General features: G+C 47.7%; 1 protein-coding gene across 1 annotated transcript; it reads right to left on the reverse strand.

Annotated features, from left to right (window-relative positions):
* Positions 1-5,790: 5,790 nt before the first annotated feature.
* C7H1orf216 (chromosome 7 C1orf216 homolog) lies at positions 5,791-20,352 on the reverse strand. Its single transcript, XM_053268155.1, has 2 exons — positions 19,936-20,352; positions 5,791-16,653 (listed from the first exon to the last, which is right to left on the reverse strand). The coding sequence occupies exon 2, from the start codon at positions 16,635-16,637 to the stop codon at positions 15,768-15,770; it is 870 nt and encodes a 289-aa protein (XP_053124130.1). The 5' UTR covers positions 16,638-16,653; positions 19,936-20,352; the 3' UTR covers positions 5,791-15,767.
* Between the last annotated feature and the right edge of the window lie 1,467 nt (positions 20,353-21,819).

The raw sequence follows: 21,819 nt of genomic DNA on the forward strand, positions 1-21,819 counted from the left end.
ATTATTGTTTTATCGATTAACGTAAACAGCCCAGAAACTCTGGGGAAGGGTGGGGTAGAAATCATATACACATAAATAAATGTAAATACATATTCGAGTCGTTAAAGTTCACACATCAGGTAAATTGAGGAGGGGTGGTAAACGAGCCTCAGCTGAAGTTCATTCTCATTCCTCTGCTCCCATCCTGGCTGCCTTGCCCGGCTGCAGCATTAACCCTATGTGCACAGAACCTTGTAAATGACCAGCCGGCGAGCAAGGAGTTAACGCCATGGCCGGGACTGGCGAGGGAGAGCAAGGCAGCTGGGACCAGGTTGGAACAGTGAGAATAAATCTCACCTGAGCCTCATTTACCACCCACCCCCAATCTACCCATATCGGCTGCCACTGCACATGCATATCCATCACTTGATGACTGCAGCATCAAGTGGCGACTTGCGTGTGTGTCACAGATACCTTGCGTCACCTCGCACACAGAGCTTTTTCCGTGGCATCAGTTCACACATTCAATTGATGAGAAATCTCATGATCGAACCTCAAGCATGTGCGAATCAGTCCTCAGAGGAAACAGAATAGGCTGATGGTGGACCAGGCTCCCAGGAAAGGTTATTAAATTCTTCAGGTTCTCTGATCCTCACCTGCCCTGGGGCTGCCGGTGAACAAGGAGAGATGGGCGGCTTAGTAGAGGATGCTCAAAAAACACCTGAGCTGTGAATCTGCCAGAGGCTTCGTGGAGATTAAATAGGCTACTCAAACACTCCTTTGAACCTTCATTCACTTTGTTTTGCCTTCTCCTCTTTTTCAGTCTGCCAGAATTCAAGGAAAGACTGAGCGCATAATAGCAAGAGAGAAAAGAAACCAGACTGCATTAAACAGGTAGCCTGGTCCTGTGATTTCGTTTTCTTTAAAGTTAAATATTCATGGGGACTATGGCACACAGGGAGATATTTAATACGCAAACTTTTCCTCCCTTGTTGCAGTCCCAGCAAAATTGTACTGCTGAAATATTATATCCCCTTGTGAGGAGAGGTCTCATTGGTAGATAGACAGACAAACTTTATTACAGTCTTTGACGAGTGCAGTCTCATTGGTGGTATCAGAAGTTTTTCTCTGGGTCTAATAGCAGGAAAGAGAAGAAGAGGATGACCAGCAGCAAGGCGGATGGACCCGATCACGACAGCAATAAATGCACCACTGAGAGAGCTTAAAGGCGACCTTGAAGACAGAACATCCTGGAGAGAATCCATCAGTGTGGTCACTAAAGGTTGACACCAACTTGATGGCACATAATCAAACAATCAATCAATAGCAGCATTGGGGAACCTGGTTAGAATCAAGTCCATGGCACATGGGAGAGGATACCCTCCCATGTGCCACAGTCCTGATACGGATTGTTCATCTCGCATGGCTTTTTTACTTAATAATAATAATTAAAAAATGCAGGGCCAAACTATGCCTTTAATGCAACTTGCAGGTTGACCCAGAGAGGAAGGTTCTTATTGTTTTCCTATTTGCTGGAGTCAAAGAAGCATTTAATTCTATGTACAGATGTGATGGCGCAGCGGATAAATGACTTGACTAGCAAGCCAGAGGTTGCCGGTTCAAATCCCTGCTGGTATGTTTCCTAGAGTAGACTATGGGAAACACCTATATCGGGCAGCAGCGATATAGGAAGATGCTGAAAGGCATCATCTCATACTGCGCGGGAGGAGGCAATGGTAAACCCCTCCTGTATTCTACCAAAGAAAACCACATGGCTCTGTGGGCACCAGGAGTTGACACCGACTCAATGGCACAACTTTACCTTTTACCTTTAAACTGCCTTAAAAAGTCTTATAGGTACCCTTCAAACTCAGTCTTGTAATTCTACCTTTTGTCCATCTTGCCTCAAGCCCTGCCTCTTGAAAGAAAACATTTAGGGCACTTCTAGATGGGTTGTTTAGACCAGAATTTTCACACTATGTTCACTCAGTCTGTTGGGGGCAAGGTTGCATGGCATCATCCATTGCCAGCCTATACTTTCCCTGCATTACAATTGACACAGTGATGATTAACTGAGTTTTTCTGACTCTTTGAGATTGCAGCGCATGTGCACGGATTGCGCATGTGCATTGAGGCTGGAGCTGCTCTTCTGTCTTTTTGTGCTGATTGGCTTTTTGGATAGTGCTGCAAATGTGCACAAACATATGCTGGTGTAGGAGTCGTGATGCCATTCAATCTGCAGCCCAAAGCAGAAAAGCAATGACAGGGATGTGCTATAATCCCTGACTCTAGTGCCCTTAATTCCAACCTTTTGGGTGGAGATGAAGCAAAGTGAGTAAATTCAAGACCTGAAAGACCTGGGAAACAAGATAACTGAAGGAAGAAGAGGCGGGAGGGCAGAAATGCAACACTCGTATTATTTTGGTACTTATGCAGTACCTCAGTACTATCCCTTGCGAACTGAGCAAAGGGGCACCTTTTTAAAGTGGCAATTCTCGTTATTTAGCAGAGAGAGAACACCGGGCCCTATCCATCCTGTTTTTATTTATTTATTTATTTATTGTCTGCCTCCTGCCTTTCAGCCTTTAAGATCTTATTGAAGATGTTTCTTTTCCGCAAGGCGTTTACCCTTTAAATCAATCTCCCTCTCTCCTTCCCTCCCCCCTTTCAAATTTTAAATCTCGGATGCTGTTCTTGCCTCTGTGGAATGGGTGGTATATTAAATCTCTTAATAAATAAAATAAAATAAAATAAAATAAATTTTATATCTATGTAAACCGCTTTGGGAACTAGTGATGAAAAGCGGTATATAAATATTCATCATATTTGTATTCGGTGCATAGTGGGCTTGGCGGCAGCTTCAGGACAGGCCATCGCAGCCTGCCTTTGGGGCTGACTCACCACCACATCCTCATGCCAGCCACGGGCGAGGGGCACATGGCCCTTGGGTGGTTCCCAGCCAGTGTCAGCACTTTGTCCATTGGCTTGGTGTCCTTTCCGTTACGCTGAGTGACAAATGGAAGGGACCAATGGCTGGCATCTTTCTCTCCGAGCAAGTCACCCAGCAAGTCTCATGGCTGAATGGGGATTTGAACTCTGGTCTCCCCAGTCCTAGTCCAGCACTCTAACCACTACACCACGCTGGCTCCTTTTCTCTTTTTCTTTTAGAGGAAGGAGGAAGAAAGGGAAGACTATTATGGGATTTACAAAACTTCCTCTGCCTTTGCTTTTCTGGACTGCTTGTATAGCCTTATTTACCCAATACTCCAGGCAGGAACAGACAGGACTTCAGTCCTAATCACAGAAGGAAGCCAGTTGCTTACAGGAGCAGCTCTGAGGCTTTGATATAGTTGCTGAGTTATTCTTTGATTGCTTGAGAAAATAACCAAAGTCCTCACTGGGATTCATTGGGAATGAATAACTGTGTTGAGTACTTGACCAAAGCAAACAGAAACTCCAGTCCATTCCGCAAGGAGAAATTCAGTAAGCTCTGGGCCTAACATAACTTAATCCAAGCATCTCCTGGACCAAGAGCAATACATGACAAATACACCCACTGACAAAATATGCCCACTAACTGGGTATGTAAATATGACAAGGAAACCCAAACTGGACAGCACTGCACTTTGGCTCAGAATTCTAGAAGTGAAATGAATCCAAATGAATATGGATGTTTCACTTTAGCCCCATTCAGACATTATGTTGTACGAATGTACATACGTCTGTACACTCGTACATGTTTTTGTGCGAATGACTGTACCTGTGCTCATCTAAAAGAGAACCTGGATCCAAGCCCTTCAAATGCATGGCACAGCTAGGAAGTTTACTGCTGTTCCCGTGTTCAACATAACGTGTAAATAACTGTACCTGTGTATGCTGTGCACTCCTATGAGTGTTGAATACAACAGGTGAATAGGGCTTCTGTTAATGGTGTATTTATGCCTAATGGAGTTTACTGATGGAGTTACACTGGCTGCCAATAGGTTTCCGGACAAAATACAAAGTGCTAGTTATAACTTACAAAGCCCTAAACGGCTTGGGCCCTGGGTATTTAAGAGAACGTCTTCTCCATTACAAGCCCCACCACCCATTGAAGTCATCTGAGGAGGTCCATCTCAATTTACCGCCAACTCGTTTGGTAGGTACACAGAGACAGGCCTTCTCGGTCACTGCCCCGGGATTGTGGAATGCGCTCCCTGCTGAGATACGATCCTCCCCATCTCTGGCAATTTTCAAAAAACCTTTCGCCCAAGCTTTCTCAGCTTCCTAATATTTTTGGGTTTGAATTTCTGGTTATTTTTAAATTGTTAAATTGTTTTAAAGTTTTTGTATATGTTTTAAACTGGTTTTATGTTATTGTAATCCGCCCAGAGATCTTTGTATTTGGTGATTTTTTCTATTTCTTTTTCTTCTATTTTGCTATCCCCTGGTATTGCTATGTCAATTATTTTCACTTATCTTTCTTTCTTCTCGACTACAGTGATATCTGGTGTATTGTGTGGCAGATGTTTGTCTGTTTGTAGTCGGAAGTCCCATAATATTTTTACATCTTCATTTTCTTAAACTTTTTCAATTTTATGGTCCCACTAATTTATGGCTACAGGTAGCTTGTATTTTTTGCAGATGTTCCAGTGTATCATCCCTGCTACCTTGTCATGCCTTTGTTTGTAGTCAGTCTGTGCGATCTTTTCACAACAGCTGATTAGGTGCTCCACTGTTTCATCTGCTTCTCTACAAAGGCGGCACTTGCTGTTTGTTGTGGATTTTTCTACTTTTGCTCTTATTGCATTTGTTCTTAGTGCCTGTTCTTGTGCAGCCAATATTTGTCCCAGACAGCCCTATTTCTGTTCTAAGTATGTTGCTTGAAAAGGGAATAGACACCCTGCTGCTGTTGTTTTTATTATTGTTGTTGTTGTTGTTATTAATTACATTTATAAACTGTCCCAGCCAATTTTTTTTTAAAATGTTAATTTTTACAGTTACTTACCCTCCATCACTAAGTCTGGTAATTTTGCCAAGCATCCATTGTCTGGCTTCTAAATATTTGGAACTAGTTCCTAAAGTCAAAGAAAATTTGGCAAAGCCTGCAGTAGTGGAAACATGTTTGTGCTTGCACAATCAGTGGCACGTGGTGAACTTTTGTACAAGAGCTTTTTTTTTTTTTTTGCACAATTCCAAAAAGCTGTGTGGTGTGTGTGTGTGTGTGTGTGTGTGTGTGTGTGTGTGTAGCTATGCAATCTTCTTGTGCTAGTGGAACTTTGTTCCGCGAGCACACCGTTTGTCACACTGCCATGCCCTCTCTCCTGCTGTTGCTCCCCTGCAACTGGTATTTGGAGGCATCTTGCCTCTGAGGCTGGAGGTGGCCTATAGCCATCAGACTATAGCCATTGCCATTGACAGACTTCATGGATGGAGAGATGGTTGCAATAATTGGGGGGGGGCGGGTTCTGTTATAAGAAGGCAAGGACAGTTTCATAATCCAACAGAGCTTGGACTTCATGTGGTTAATCCCCCAGAAGAGCAGTCTGGATTATCAACCACAAAGGGTGGAGGATCCTCCTTGTAACTGAAGACGGGAAGAATGGTAATATAATCAATTCTAGTCTGATATTCAATTATATGTTAAGTTATGTAACAACCTGTCAGAATAGCAAAAGCAGTGTCTTATTCCCATTTACAAAGCTAGGGCTTTGCACCCCTGCTGAGACCCAGGAGGAGAGGAAAGTATCAGGACTGGATCCTTGCCCAACCCTGCAGCCCAAGCTTCCAACCAAAGAGGTGATTAATAATAAATTCTGGCAGAAGACGAAATGTTTTCTTGAACCTTTATTCATACACAGATTGAATGCTGTTTATCATCTATTGTGGGTGAATGGTAGCAATGACAGGCAGTTGCTCCTACAACATTTAGTACATTGGCACATTTCAGGATATCAAAATTGTTCTCATTAATATTGTGACCTGGTGGTTTTCTGTCCACCTGCAGCCCACTTTCTGCAATTTAAAAGTGTCCCAGTTACAGCCTGCCCTTCGCAGATCTTTCCATGAGGCAGTTATAAACACTGGCTTTTTAAAACCTATGCATTCAGCCATCCCTAGGATCAAGGTTGTAGCTCCACATTGGTGCTTCCAAACCACAGATAAAAGAAGATTCCGTGTACATTTTGAAATGTGGTCAGATTTCAAAAGCTGAAATGTTGCATGTTGTGCTCGCTACACAGGAACATGGGAAGCTGCCTTGGTGTAACACAGGGGTGGTCAACCGGAGACTCTCCAACTGCGGTTGGCCTACAACTCCCATCCTCCCCAGTCACAAAAACTTCTGATTGGGGATCATGGGCCTTGTAGTCCAACAGCAACTGAGTGTCTCCAGTGGGCTAGACCATTGGTCCATCAAGTGTGGTTATGTCTACTGGGACCAGTGATGGTTCTTCAAGATCTTTCCTAGCCTTTCTTGGAGACACTAGTGATTGAAGCTGGGATCATGCAAAGCATAGAAGGGCTGTTCTCACGATCATTAATAGGGTAGCACAAGCATCCTACCTAAGTTTGAGAGCTGTGCAGGCTCCTGTTTTGTGATAATCTGGGAGCAAAAATCAAGGTAGGAGAGGAAGTGACCGTGTCTGAGACACACACTGGGAAGGAGGGCTTTGTCCACTCAGCCCTCCTACCCAGAGCAAACGACCCAGCAATCACAAAGCAGGAGCACACCCAGCTCCTGAACTCAGGTAGGACACTTGTCCTACCCTATTTCCGATCATGTGAACCAGCCTGTAATCTGCAACTGAAGACAAGCCTTCTGCCCAATTCATTCCTAACCTTTTGCAAAAGACTCCCATCAGACAAAGCACGTCCCAGCTGAAATGGATTCTTTGGGCAACATTTCTGCCAAAACCCACTCATTAACAATAGCACGCTATCCCACATTTATTTACGAGATTCTTACCCTGCCCTTCCTCCAACAAAGAGGAAGGGCAAGCTAAGTGTATCTCTGGGACTAGTGTCGCCTCCCCAATTTTATACCCACAACAACCCTGTGAGGTAGGTTATGCTGAAAGAGAGTGAGTGAGTGACCCATGGTGAGCTCCACACTCAACACTATATCTATTAAACCACACAGACTCTCATTTAGGTGCATATGCTACTCTGCATGCACACCTTTTTAAAAAAGCCCTGGATGTATATTCTGGCACAGGGAGGGGTGCACAAGTCAAATTATTGGGGAAATAAGTGTTGAATGAATTAAAAGGTGGAAGCAGAGTAGAGTAGGAGGCAGAGTGCTGATGGGAAGGTAAGAAAAACTTGCTGCACATCACCATTAATTAAAACATAACGTTAAAGCCACCAATGGAGGAGATGAACTTTTCTGTAAGCTGATAAGTGATGATGCTTGCTTAAATGAGCACTAATGGCTGGTCACTTCTGAAGAGGAACACCACCACCTGCTTGGATGGAGGCTGGAGAAAAGCAGTTTGGCATCTGGAATGCAGCCAGCACAGGAGAAAGAAATCTAGGTGCTTTGTAGCTGGCTAGCAAGGAGGAATTTTGGGGGAATGGGGGGGGGGAGCTTGCCGTTTATGTTAATTTCATTATAAACTGTTACCAGAAGTCTCCGGTACTTTCACACAAAGTAACTGACCCCATAAAGACTGCTACTAAAAGTTAAGCTAAAAAAATAGAATTTGCAAAATAAAATAACATAAAATAAGGGAATCGACAAATTGGAGGATGTGTCACTTTTCACTAGGGGACATCCAATAAGTGCCACAATCCACACTGCAATCATAACAGCAAAATATGATCTCTTTGATCAAAAGTATCACATTTTCCAGTCTGAGCATTTGGAATACTTAAAAACTCCCACACTCAAAGTGCAACCTTAAGGGCAGATTTAGCAACATTGGAAGCTGCCTTATACTGAGTCAGACCATCAGTCCATCTAGCTCAGTATTTTCTACATAGACTGGCAGCAGATTATCCAAGGTCACAGGCAGGAGTCTCTCTCAGGGATGGGGATGCCAGGGAGGTAACTTGGAACCTCCTGCATGCAAGCCTGCTGGTGCTCTTCCAAGAGCGGCCCCATCAAAGGGAATAACTTACAATGCTTACATACAGTCTCCCATTCAAATGCAAAGCAGGGCAGGCCCTGTTTAGCAAAGGGGACAATTCATGCTTGCTACCACAAGCCCAGACTACAGCCCTATTCATACATTATGTTCAAGATGTGTACAATCTGCATTGTGTGGATTATTCAATTGTGTGGATTACTCACACAATTGAAAACTTGTACACTTGTCCTACCGTGGATGGGGAGCTGTTCATGGAAAGGTAGGTGCCGGGGAGCTTGATCATCTGCTAGATTGGAAGAGCACAACCTACCCAGATTCCATCCCCAGCTTCTGAACATGGTTGGAAGGAAAAGCCCAGTTGGGGCTTAGCAGACCATTAAGTTGTCCGCCTCCTTCCTTGTTTTTCTTGTGCACACAATCAAAAATTGAGAGTGCACCAAACTCCGAAACTCAGTAGGATGCTTGTCCTACCCAGTCTATGATCGTGTGAACAGCCCTCCTTTCTGCTCCTCACATTTGAAGGAGCCCAGACTCAGCTTCTCTTTTTAAATGAATGCATGTAAAGTCGTTCACACACGATCATGCACATGTGTACAACATAATGTCTGAATACGGCTTGTGTATACAACAAACAAGAAATGCAGGTACATTTGTTGCACAGAATCAGAACTACAGAACACCTTACAGAGAATAGTTCCCAGACTGTAAAATCAGTTTAACTTCTCATGTAGATATGCCATCATTCCTGCCTGCATTATCACCGATCTCTGAGATCTCAGACTTCACCAATAAAGGCTACTTTTTAAAGGTGCCTTAAGGCATCCACAGCACATTAAAGCACAGCCCTACTACTCGACCAACTCCCAATATATAAATATGCTGTACCAGCAGTTCCCAACATGTGGGAACACCAGATGTCACTGGACTACAACTTCCATAACCCCCAGTCACAATTTATTGATGGGAGTTGTAGTTCATCAACATCAGGAGGACCACAGGCTGGGAACCCCTGTGCTATACTATATAATAAATTCATTCTTAAAAAAATAATAATAATACACAAAGGCAACAAAACATTCATATCAAAATCCCTCTCTGCCCTGATGTTGGTGATATAATATCCATCCCCTTCAATCTGATTAGGTCTGGCGGGGTTTCAGTTTGAGGAGGATTGGTGGTTCCAGAAATGGCACCAATTGTTAGATATAGAGATATAGACACTATATATTTATATACTATAAATACTATAGAGCAGAGCTGAGGGGGAGGGGTATGAAGATCAGGACAATGTGGAGGGGTTTGTGGCCCCAGAGAGAAGCAGAGGCATGGAGATGTGGGGCCCCATTGGCACAGAGGTTCCTGCCTGGAACCTTGTTTTTCCCACCACTGCCGGTCCCGGAGGATGGCTCCCACTTGCCGCAGCAGGCCAGAAGCTGCCCTCTGGCCCCAGTCAGGGCTCTCTGGTTGGCCCAGAGAGGAGTGCAGCCCAACCAGAACTGCCACCGCATGCAGGTAAGCAGAATGTGCCACAGGATCCCAGCTGTGGCGAGCAGGAGCTGTGAGATTCCAAGCATGAATCTCCACGCCATTCGCACAGGGCCCGCACTCAGGTGCTTGCCTCAATTTGTTGTCCCCTAGAAACGGCACTGCTATAGAGCCATCTACGTTTTTTAAAAATAATTCAAGTAAACCTTTTAAATAGTGAATCTTAAAAAACAACAACTACTTTGTAACAAATAAAATTTGAATATAATTTAAACCAAGCTCAGGGATAGCAGCATTAAACACTTCGGCAGGGATAAAAGTTGAAGATTACGGACATGATCCAGCTCTTTGCAGAGCTCCGCATATGCATGGAGCTTCACACAAGGAGGGGATCCTCATTAGCTTCCGTCAGGGGATATTTTCATTCTGCGGTTGGCATCTGGCCAGTTCCAGAAAAGAAAAAGAAAAAAACGTCTTGGTCAATCGGCAAGTCAAATGTTGCCAAAGAATGGCCAAATATTTGAAGCACTAGCTTATTCGAACCGTAACGAAGCTCAGAGGGATATTCTGCCAATCGTAAAAAGATTGCTGCATTCTAGATCTTTCTAGAGTTCAGTTCTTCCCAGAAGACTCTAAGAAAGCCCTTCCTTCCCATAGGAAACAAAATGTAGTCTGGACCTTCCCTTATGCAGGTTGGCTTCCTGTTTCCTCCCGCGTCCCTGTGAAATATGCCTGCAATTACACCACCTGGCTAGACCATTGGGAGAAGGGAGAGTAGACACACTCAAGTGAGAGTTGTCAGCTGGAGGTGGGCAGAGTGCCTACCAATGTTCTCTCTCATTTTTCTCTTCTATGTGCAGAATGAGTTTTGTTCCGGGTGGCAGTATCAAGGCAGTGTGTGCCCACACGTGCATTCAGAATGGGACCTTCCTGATTCAACCTGAGCAAGATCTAAAATTGACTGAGTGGACATCAAAAAACATGTGAGCGCACGCACACACACACACAGAGACATACACCTTAGAGGGAACACTGGTGCCTACTTCAAAATGAAGCAGGAGCACAAAAGTGCAAGACCCTAATTTCTGCAGGTCCGTAGAGGAAATTTGCATAGAAACTCCCATCACTGCTGACACCAAAAGGGAGATTGCCATTTTCATAAGAATGGAATATTTGCCAATATGTGGCCATGTAGAACATGAGCCAGATGGAGTGGCCACTACCATAATGGGGAATGAATGCTCATTGTGATTTTTCACAAGGTCTACAACCCTAGAGATGGACAAAGTATTCCCTCCCCTAAAGAAGGAAAGTATTGCAATGCAATACTTTAACATAGGAAGCTGCCATATACTCAGTCAGACCATTGGTCTATCTAGCTCAGTATTGTCTTCAGACTGGCAGCAGCTTCTCCAAGATTGCAGGCGGGAATCTCTCTCAGCCCTATCTTGGAGATGTTGCCAGGGAGGAAACTTGGAACTTTCTGCTCTTCCCAGAGCGGCTCCATCCCGAGGGGAATATCTGCTCAAACATCAAGTCTCCCTTCCATTTGCAACCAGGACGGACCCTGCTTAGCTAAGCGGACAAGTCATGCTTGCTACCACAAGACCAACTCTCCTCCTCTTTCAGCATTCAGTGTGTTATCATGCTTTTATTGTCATGAACACTGGCCTGTAGCAGCCTAATCTGCAATGGCATTTTAAAAGCTTTTAAAAGTTTTAAAAACACAAGAACTACTATGAAATTTTATTGATGTTGTCAGAGGAATGGAAATGAAAACTGGCAGAAATGTCCTCCAAAGATTATTCTACGGAGAGCACAATTTGGTCACTGTTACCCTGACCCTTTCCTGTGTGTGAAAATGACTGCAATTTTAGCCTGCATGGGAGTAGGGATAAAGAAGGCTGATAACACAAAGAAAGCTGTAACCGCAACAATGCTATCGCCTAATTTCCATTTCTATAGGGGTAGTCATTGCCAAAAATCACTATGAGCATTTGTCCCCTGAAATGGTACTGATGACCAACATTTGTGGGCCTGGGTCACTGGTTCATCAACAATACTTGGCTTCCCATCTATTATCCCAGCATTCCTTCATGAGCACCCATCTCTATCAAAAGCAGATACAACATCTGAAAATGTCCCAAGGCAAAAAACTGATCGTAATTGGACACACTCACTCCCCTGCTTGCTACTTTGCTGCGCTGGAGCCTTTTCTACCAGATGGGAGTTGCACCATCCAAGAGCTTCACACATTGCAGGAGAGTTCAGTCGGAGAGACGAGGCATCTTGTCGACTCTTCCTGAGCAGGACAGACACATCCAATCTGTTCTCCGACAATCCATCTGGTATCAGACAGGCTCCAATGCAGTACCTGCTGTTCTGGCAATAATGAACAGCTCTAACTCCAGTCCATGGTTTTAGGAGGCAGTGAGACATGTGACCATGGCCGTTGCTCAATGCATGGGGCAGCCAATCAGCAGGTTCACAACAGAAAATGTTGCAATGGGGTGGATAATGATTAATAAAACTCATCAGTCCAGAACAGTTATTGAAAACAAACACTCGCACGCTTTCTCTTGGGTGCAAAGCAAAAGAGAGAAAAAATAGGGTTGTCCGCATCACAATTGGCAAAAGGGCAGGAGAAACCTCCCAGCCTCATCCAGTTCCTGCACACTCCCAATGGACTATCATGAGAGTTCTACAAGCAAGGGAGGAGGAGGAAAAAACAATGGCCTGCAAGCTGGGTATGGAGGCGGGAGGTGTGTGGAGTGCTTTCCCTCCACCATCACTTGGGAGCTGGGTATAATTTCTGGGCTCACCACTGCCACCCACCTCCATACCCAGCTCACAGATGGCCCTCTCTCCCTCCTTCTACCTTGCTTGTGGAATTCTCAGGGTCGCCAATCAGTAGTGCGCATGCGTCCCGAATTAGGGTTGGAGGCGTCTCCTCCCTTAATGCTGATCATGCGGACAGTCCTACCAGATTGTATCCTAACGTAGGACACCTAGGCCTCATTGAAATGAATAGGACAAGTTATGGGACAATGGGATGAAGCACTATTGAAATAAATGAGACAGGTTAATTGTGACTAAAGTCCCATTCATTTCAAGGGGACTTAGGAATCCTAATTTCCTTAGGATGCAAACCCAACGTGATTTGGTAGACTTTCTGTTGGACAAACATTCTCAGCAGCTCTAAGACCCTAGAATCCCCTAGGTTTGTCTTAGCCTGGTTTCCAGTGAAGGAAGTGCAAAAGATAAACACTTAAAAACAAAGCAATGCAAAGCAAAACAAAATAACAATCCCATTACTGTCGCAAGTGCTTGCAAGAATCCCACATCTTCTTGCAAGCAGAATACCAACACTGTGTGCCTAGAAGGTTTTTGCATAATTCCAATACTTCTTAACTGGGGGGGGGGGGATGAAGCAATCGTCGCCTTTGCAGGGGGTCTTTTGCAGAATTTGATGTTCTTTCTTGTAAGGGATTGCAAAAGGGGAAACAAGGTTAGGATCATTAAAATAGGACAACAGGACATTAAGACAGTGGAATTGAGGGTCACAATGAGGTATCAGTATCTTTTCTCCCACTGGTAGAAAATCAGCTGGGGGAGGGATGACTTCAAGCAGAAAAACAGCTGGAGAGGAATGGACTAAGTGGCTCCTAACCCTCCCACAATTTCTCTGCATAAACACACAACCGTCTGTGGCTACTTTTGGTTTAAAAAAAAAGTCAGCAGAAAGCTACATGCAACTGAGAGAGTTTGGCCCCGTAAGTGGTTAATTCTTACTGTCAAACATTCTAAGTAAACTTTTCTGAATATCTCAGTAAAGTGCATCTCAAACTAAATTCAAGGGGCGGGGGGAGAAAGCTTCATCAGCTATCCGTTTGAGGAACACAGATTTACCTGTTTGCTCAGTTCATACAGGTTCGCATTAGTACCTGCAGACCTGGTTTTGTATTGGGAATCCACTCAGAATCAGAACAAACCCACAACTTTGGGCTGGTTGATCATGGCACTTTCCAGATTACACGGTACAACGGGGTAAAATGCTTCGGCTTGGCAGGATCATATTAAAAACGATCCCCAGAATCTCAAACTCCTACAACAGGGAAATACAGCTATTTTTCTGAAATGGACTTGCAACGTTGCAGCACTATATCGTAAAGATAAAATCCAAAAGAAGGCATTAGAAATGCGAACGGCACTTTGCTGTCAGAGCAGGGACTGCAGTGTCACAACACAGGAAGTGCGGAAGCACACTTAGCAGATCTGTAGTGACACTGTTGTAGGGTGTAATCTGGAAAGTGCCCATACGAAACTGCCTTCTGCTGAGCACAGGAGTGGCCGGTGTCAGGTTAGGGTTAGGTGCTTACCTCCACTCCGTCACCTTAAGTGGCGCAGTGGGGAAATGCTTGACTAACAAGCAGAAGGTTGCCGGTTCGAATCCCTGCTGGGTCTATATCGGGCAGCAGCAATACAGGAAGATGCGGAAAGGCATCATCTCATACTGCGCAGGAGGAGGCAATGGAAAACCCCTCCTGTATTCTACCAAAGAAAACCACAGGGCTCTGTGGTTGCCAGGAGTCGACACCGACTCAACGGCACACTTTACCTTTACCTCCACTCCAGCTGCAGCTGCAAATGACTCCGAGCAGCAGCGCACTTCCCAGCATTCCTTGCGGCGGCAGGTCGGCTCCACCTCTCACCTGGCTTCACCAGTGGCCAGGTGAGTGGCAGAGGTTTTCTGCTGCAAATCTTCACTCACGTACTCCACAGAGATTGTGTGTGTGTGTGAGAGAGAGAAAGAGAGTGTGTATGTGTGTGAACACACACACACACGAATCTGATAGTTATGAGCCAGGCTGCTCCAGTGACTGGCTTACATTCAAACTAAGTGATCCATAAGTATTCCCACTGAAATTAACGGGACAAGTTTCTCTGCCCTATTAATGTCAACAGGAGCACTCCGTGCTAATTTTCTGAAGCCTGTCAGTCAGACTGAGCGGGGAGGGGTATGCTGAGCTTCAGCAAACAGCCAGCCAATCAGGAGCAGAGGAGGAGGGTCTTCACCCTCCTCCCTTCCCTTCTGCAGTGGACACATCACTGAGGAAGCGACAGCTTCAAGTAGCAATCCTCAGATGAGGAACAAATTGTGTGGCGGCAGTGTGGGGAGGCAGGAGGGCTCTAAGGACCCCCTGAGAGCCATTCAAGCACCTCAAAGGGTACTAATACCCCCTGCTGGGACCCCCTGTTCTAGACACATGTTGATCCATTCACAGAACCACTGCCATCAACCCAGGCTGACAAAGGGGGAAAGATCAAACAATAGTTTAAAAAGAACGAGAACTGGCCGCTCACTGACCATTCTATAAGCCCCACCAGAATATATCTTTTTTTAGTGCCTGAGTCTGGTTCTGAGTGCTGGAAGGGTCAGGATTAATGGCTGAAGAGTTTGCAGGCAGCTGGTAGCAGAGGAGATGGGACGGCATAGCGAGTTTGGAGACCAAACGCAGAACCAAGCCAATACCTGTCGAAGAGAAAGGACAGGAAAGGAAGCTAACTTGTGGGCTGGTGTGGGAGAGGCCACAGAGAAGCAGGTAGCAGGGAAATCATCCAGAAGCACAGCCAGCATGGCCCGGGGGCTGCCCTAAGCAAGAGGTTGTCCTGACTGAGGGAGTGCAGCACGCCAGGAAGCTATATATAGCAAGCAATGGTACAGGATTGGCTCTCTGGGATCACCTGACACCCAGGATCAGGAAGTTGCTTTTGGTCTCCGGGTTATAGCCACCCGCAGTTTCCTCCTCCAACCAGGCGCTCTGGTGACATCGGAAGTGGCAACTGACTCAAGCCCCACGGGGCCAGAAATTCTCCAGAACTCGCCAGCGTCTTTTCAGACTCTTCTCCGCAAACTAGAGGTCTCCTCACAGAACTGCATTCTCCTCCTTCATGTCAGCACGCGTTCAGTTTGCATTCACCAGGAGAAGCCATGCACCACAATGAAGCGTGAAGGAAGTTAATGGCAGCTACTCATAAATAATAGGGGCCTTTTGCTAGGCCTGGGGTCCTCATGCATAATGGTCTGGTGATGCTCACGTGGGCCGCAGGGAGGGACCTCAAACATGACAACAAGCCTCCCATGCAGGATGCAGGCAAATCCGGGAATCTGCAGGCCCCCTCCACCGGGTGACCAAGCTAAGGACTCAGAGAGAGAGAGATGGGGAGTCCCCCTCACAACTCTGCCTGAGCTGGGTGCTTGGTGCAGGACATGCCTTGCTGGACACACCGAATGAGCTCTTTGCGGTTGTCCAAGATGGTGTCGAAGCTCTCCTGCAGCCGGTTCTGCTGGTCAACCACCTTCTGCTGCAGGCTGTGGATCCACCGGAGCAAGGCCAGGCGTCGGTACATCACCAAGTGGACGTGGTGCTTCTCTTTCTCCTGCTCTTTGAACTTCTTCCTGTCCTGAAGGTTCCGGAAGGCCTCAGCCAGGGCTGGGAAGAGGGTCTCCGAACTCGGAGAAGAGCGTTCCGCCTCAGCAGCGGGGGACTGCGGTCCACCGTGACCCCTCCAGTCTTCACTGGCAACAGCGGGCACCTCCCAAGCACTGGCGCCGCCACTATCGGGGCTATCAATGCTGAGGGAACTGCTGGCATAACCGTTGTCTTCTAAAGGGGAGCTGGCTAGCTTTCCGCTCTCTGTCATCCTCTCCTCTGGGGCGCTTTTCTCCGGCTCTAGGCCACTGACTTCTGCGCCCTCCGGGGGTCTGCGGATGTCTTCCTCCTTGTCAGAGCCAAACGACACGCTATCCGACTTCTGGCCCTGGGGGACCTTCCTGGGCCGGCTTTGTGCTTTCTGCCTGTGCATAAGCAATATTTGGTTATCGGAGACCATTGGCGCGTGGTCCCCTAACTGCTCCAGCTCCCCCAGAGCCACTGGGCTCCAGTTCTCATTGCTGTCATAAGCCTCCTCTCCCACAAAGTTGAGGTTCCTGTCTGGTCGGCAGTCCCTCCCGGAGAGGGAGGCCACGTCCCGTTGCGTGTTGCCCTGGGCCTCGTGGAACAGCGGGTTGAGGGGCACCTCTGGCTGGCACATGGCAAACATCTGTCCACCCTCCTAGCTGAGGAAGAACAAGAGAGAGAAATATTGGGGGAGGGGGAGGTAACTGACACACAGCATGTCATGAAAGCATGCAATTTACATTTGATTGATTGATTGACTGATTGATTTGAAAGCAGTGTTCCCTCTAACAGGGATTCCCAGATGTTGTGGACTACAACTCCCAGAATCCCCAGCTGCAATGGCTTTTGCATGGGGATTATGGGAGTTGTAGTCCACAACATCTGGGAATCCCTGTTAGAGGGAACACTGTTTGAAAGATTAATATGCCACCATTTTTTTAAAAAATGGAGAGTTTATTGAACGTTCTTCTCATTTGCAATGTATTCGTTCCCTCCCTGGCATCTCCAGAGAGGGCTGAGAGAGACTCCTGCCTGTAACCTTGGAGAGGCTGCTGCCAGTCTGGGTAGACAACAATGAGCTAGGTGGACCAAACGGCCATGGAATGCATTGAATTTCTGAATGGCCAATGGCCATTTGGAAATTGAATGCATTCCTATGGCCATTTGGAAGGAACCAGAGCTTTTCAGCAGGCATTCCCTGTCATTCATTTCAGTACATTTCCTAGAGCATCAGCTTTGCATGAAAGAAGTCCCAAGTTCCCTCCCTGGCAGCATCTCCAGATAAGGCCGAGAAAGACTCCTGCCTGTAACCTTGGAGAAGCTGCTGCCAGTTGCTGTCTACCCTCCCTCAGAGTAACTAGCTCCCTTGGAGCTCTCCATGGTCCTGGAAACTAGAGCTGGTCTGCCAGCCCCCATGTGAGACCAGGACAGGACAGTTTTCTACATTAAAAAACAGACCTCAACAGTTGTATGTGAGAGCTGGCAATGGTGTAGTGGTTAGAGCATTGGACTAGGACCAAGGAGACTCCAGTTCAAATCATAGGATCATAGGATGCTACCTTATACTGAGTCAGACCACTGGTCCATCTAGTTCAGCATCCTCTATCTAGGTTCCAAGTTCCCTCCCTGGCAGCATCCCAAGATACGGCTGAGAGAGATTCCTGCCTGCAACCTTGAAGAAGCCGCTGCCAGTCTGTGTAGACAATACTGAGCTAGATGGACCAAGGGTCTGACTCATTATATGGCAGCTTCCTATGTTCCTAGACTGACTGGCTGCGGCTCTCCGAGGTTTCAGGCAGGAGTCATACAAGGGATCGAACCTGGGACCTTCTGTGTGCAAAGCAGATGCTCTACCACTGAGCTTCGGCCTCATACCCTCTTCAGCCACGAAATTCACTGAGCGCCTCTTGATCAGTCACTTCTCTCCCAGCGTAACCAACCTCACAAGGTTAGGAACATAGGAAGCTGCCATATACTGAGTCAGACCATTGGTCCATCTAGCTCAGTATTGTCTTCACAGACTGGCAGCGGCTTCTCCAAGGTTGCAGGCAGGAATCTCTCTCAGCCCTATCTTGGAGATGCTGCCAGGGAGGGAACTTGGAACCTAGATGCTCTTCCCAGAGCAGCTCCATTCCTCTGAGGGGAATATCTTACAGTTCTCACTCATCAAGTCTCCCATTCATATGCAACCAGGGTGGACCCTGCTTAGCTAAGGGGACAAGTCATGCTTGCTATCACAAGACCACAACATTAATCATGTACACCACTCTGGGCTCCTTGAAGGAAGAGCAGGATATAAATGCAAAAATGAATAAATGGCAGCTGTGCATTGCATAGCAGCTCAGGGTTCATGCGTAGCATTGCACACAGCTTTACATGGATGCGTGCTAGAGCCAAAATGCATCTGCCCATTCACTCCAAGACTTAACTTCTAGAGCTGGGGTGGGCAAACTTGGTCCTCCAGCGGTTATTGAACTACAACTCTCATCATTCCCAGCCACAGTTTATTGTGGCTGAGACCAAGTTGGCCCACCCTGCTGTTCTAGAGACTCAAGGGAAGGAAGTGAACAGTGAAGAGCGGCCATTACATAAGAACATAGGAAGCTGCCATATACTGCGTCAGACCATTGGTTCATCTAGTTCAGTATTGTCTTCACAGACTGGCAGCAGCTTCTCCAAGGTTGCAGGCAGGAATCTCTCTCAGCCCTATCTTGGAGATGCTGCCAGGGAGGGGACCTGGAACCTAGATGCTCTTCCCAGAGCGGCTCCATCCCCTAAGAGGAATATCTTACAGTGCTCACACATCTAGTTTCCCATTCATATGCAACCAGGGCAGACTCTGCATAGCTAAGGGAACAAGTCATGCTTGCTACCACCAGACTAGCTCTCCTTCATTCTAGCAACAAACAAACTCTTAACCAGGCACCCCAAGAATGAAAACTAGAGACAATACAAGGAAACCACCTACAAGGGAGGGAGACCAGCTGAACAAGATCATCCCTGGCAAAAAGGGACTGTCGGAGCTGATCCATCATGATCTGAAAAGAGACCATGCTTGACCCACCATGCTGGGCGACTCTTTGTAGCTGACAGATACACACTGGAAGCAGGAAGAGATGGAGGATAAAACCAGAGGTATAGTTTTGACCGGGAGAGGGGTTGTAGCGATTTTAGGTGGCTGAGGATCTTCTGCAGGACGATGTGAAGGAGGAAGCTTGCTGACCACCCAGCATGCCCTCTTCCTCAAAGTGCAGCGTTTCCATCTCTCTCTAAGCAGCTTTAGAGACCAAACAAGGGAAGAGGCAGAGGAGGGAAAGGGGGTAATAATAAGTGTAACATGATGAAGCTGTGCATGGGGAGAACCGACAAACTGAACAGCTGTGGGGATGAGGCTTATCAATGCAGCATCCAAGCAGAAAGACAAGCAGGAACACACACACACAGTCAGGCAGCTAAAGAGTCAGCCTCTGCAGCACCACAGCAGACGCCTGTACAATCTACCGAGGAGGAACCCACAAAATAAGAAGCTGGGCATGCCAGCAAATGCATGGAGGAAACAGGGAGCCGCTTGGCTGCCTTCCCTGCCGGGATGCCTCCTGGCAACCTCTTGACTTCACACCCTTGCCAGCATCTAGCCCTCCTTGCCCGGCTCTCTCCATCACAGAGCGAGGGACAGGAAACAGGAGGCCGTTTGGGCGTGCAAAAATAAATGCACGCTGAAAAAAAATATATAAATATAAAAACCAAAATCCCATGGCACCCCTTGGGGCCTAAGGCGGCCAATGCCAACACAGGGAGCCCGAGCGGGTGGGGGGGGCGCCACAGGAATCTGCCCTGCCTTGGGGCAGCGAGAGGAAGCCGGCTGCACGCGCACACGACCACCCGCGCGCCCCCGCGCTTGGCAGCTCCCTCCAGTTTCCTGGAGCTCCCCAGGCACTCACCGCCAGAGTCTCAGAGCAACTGCGGGGCGCAGGGGCATTGGAGGCGGGAGGGGAGCGGCTGGGTCTCAGGCTGCTGCTGCCGCCGCCGCCGCCGCCGAGCTGGTGGGGAACGGAAATCGCATTAGCCGCTGGAGCAGGAAAGCGTCACGCACTGCCCACTTCCTCCGAGAGGAGCCCCGGCTGCTGCTGCTGCTGCTGCTGCTGGCAGGGAGAGCGGCTGCCAGGGGATGAGTGGCACGCGCCGCAGCCAGCCAGGGCAGGCAGCAGCCGCTGGCTGGGCTGCGAGGCTGGCATCGCGGCGGGACGCCCGGAGCAAGGAGACGCCCGCGGGAGAGGGAGAAGCTTGCTGGCTGTTGCTGCTGGGGCGAATGCTGCCAGCAGCAGCAGCTCCCCCGTCGGGGCCGGTTCCCACGACCAAACTCGCGTGCTGAGAAAGAAGGTCGGGGCGGGGAACTGCGCAGGAGCGGTGGCGCCGCGGAAGTCCGCTTACAGCCCAGCCCAGCCCAGCCTAGCCGGCGTTTCCGTGGGATGGGCCTGGCAGCTGGACAAAGGCATGGCGGGTTTTTGTCTGCACTCGTCCTCTAAGGAGCCCAAGAGCTGTCTGCCTGGTTATGTTTATCCTCATAGGAAGCTGCCAAATACTACTGAGTCAGACCATTGGTCCATCTCACTCAGTATTGTCTACACAGACTGGCAGCGGCTTCTCCAAGGTTGCAGGCAGGAATCTCTCAGCCCTGTCTTGGAGATGCTGCCAGGGAGGGAACTTGGAACCTTCTGCTCTTCCCAGAGTGGCTCCATCCCCCGAGGGGAAGATCTGACAGTGCTCACACTTCTAGTCTCCCTTTCGTATGCAACCAGGGTGGACCCTGCTTAGCTAAGGGGACAAGTCATGCTTGCTACCACCAGATCAGCTCTTTTCCCATAGACCAGCTCACAACGATCCTGTGAGGTAGGCTAGGCTGAGAGCAAAGTGACGGGCTCAGAGTCACCCAGCGAGTTTCATGGCTGAATGTGGATCTCAACTCGGGTCTTCCTAGTCCAAGACTCTAACCCAGGGCTGCACAACTCCAGCCCTCCAGCTGCTTTTGACCTACATCTCCCACAGTTCCCAGAAACAGTGACCTATAGACAGGGTTGATGGGAATTGTAGTCCAACATCAGCAGCCAGGCTGAAGTTGTGCAGCCCTGTGTCTAACCACTAGTTCAGGGTTTCTTAACCCTAGTGCAATAGCCCACAGCTTAGCCTACAATCAATCAGATCATGCAATCAGTTTATTAAACCAGTCCACAGACTTCCATCAACAAAACAGAACGATCCTATGGTATATAGCAGGTGTGTCCAGCCTTAGGTCCACAGATGTGGTTGGACTACAACATCCCCTTTGGCCATTGCGACTGGGGATGATGGGAGTTGTAGTCCAGCCGTATCTGGGGACCCAGGGCTGGGGACCTCTGCTCTATAGTATTGCAAATTGAAATTCTTAAAACGATCATAACACAGCTAGGCATAAGTGCAGAAGAATGTGATTAACATAATATAAAATAATATAAGAACTGCTAACTGGATACACCAAGCACCCAAAGCCCATTCACCCATTATGCTCAACACTCGTTAGGGATGTGCATGAATTTGTTCAGGAGGCCAGTGGGGGTTTCTTTAAGGTGCAGGGTGGGTGCTCTTACCTCCCCCGCCACATTTCCCCCTCCGGCGCTCTCCCCAAAATTGCTGCCGTGGGCCTGCAGCGTACCTCCTTACAGCCTCGGTCAGCGTCCTACCAGAAGTGGCCCACACACGTTTGCGGAGAGCACCAGAGGGGGAAATGCAGCAGGGAAGGTAAGAGCACCCTCCCTTAAAGAAAAAAAACCCCAGCCTTCCAAAACGGC

Source organism: Hemicordylus capensis, chromosome 7 (assembly GCF_027244095.1).
Source record: "Hemicordylus capensis ecotype Gifberg chromosome 7, rHemCap1.1.pri, whole genome shotgun sequence".
NCBI lineage: Eukaryota > Metazoa > Chordata > Lepidosauria > Squamata > Cordylidae > Hemicordylus > Hemicordylus capensis.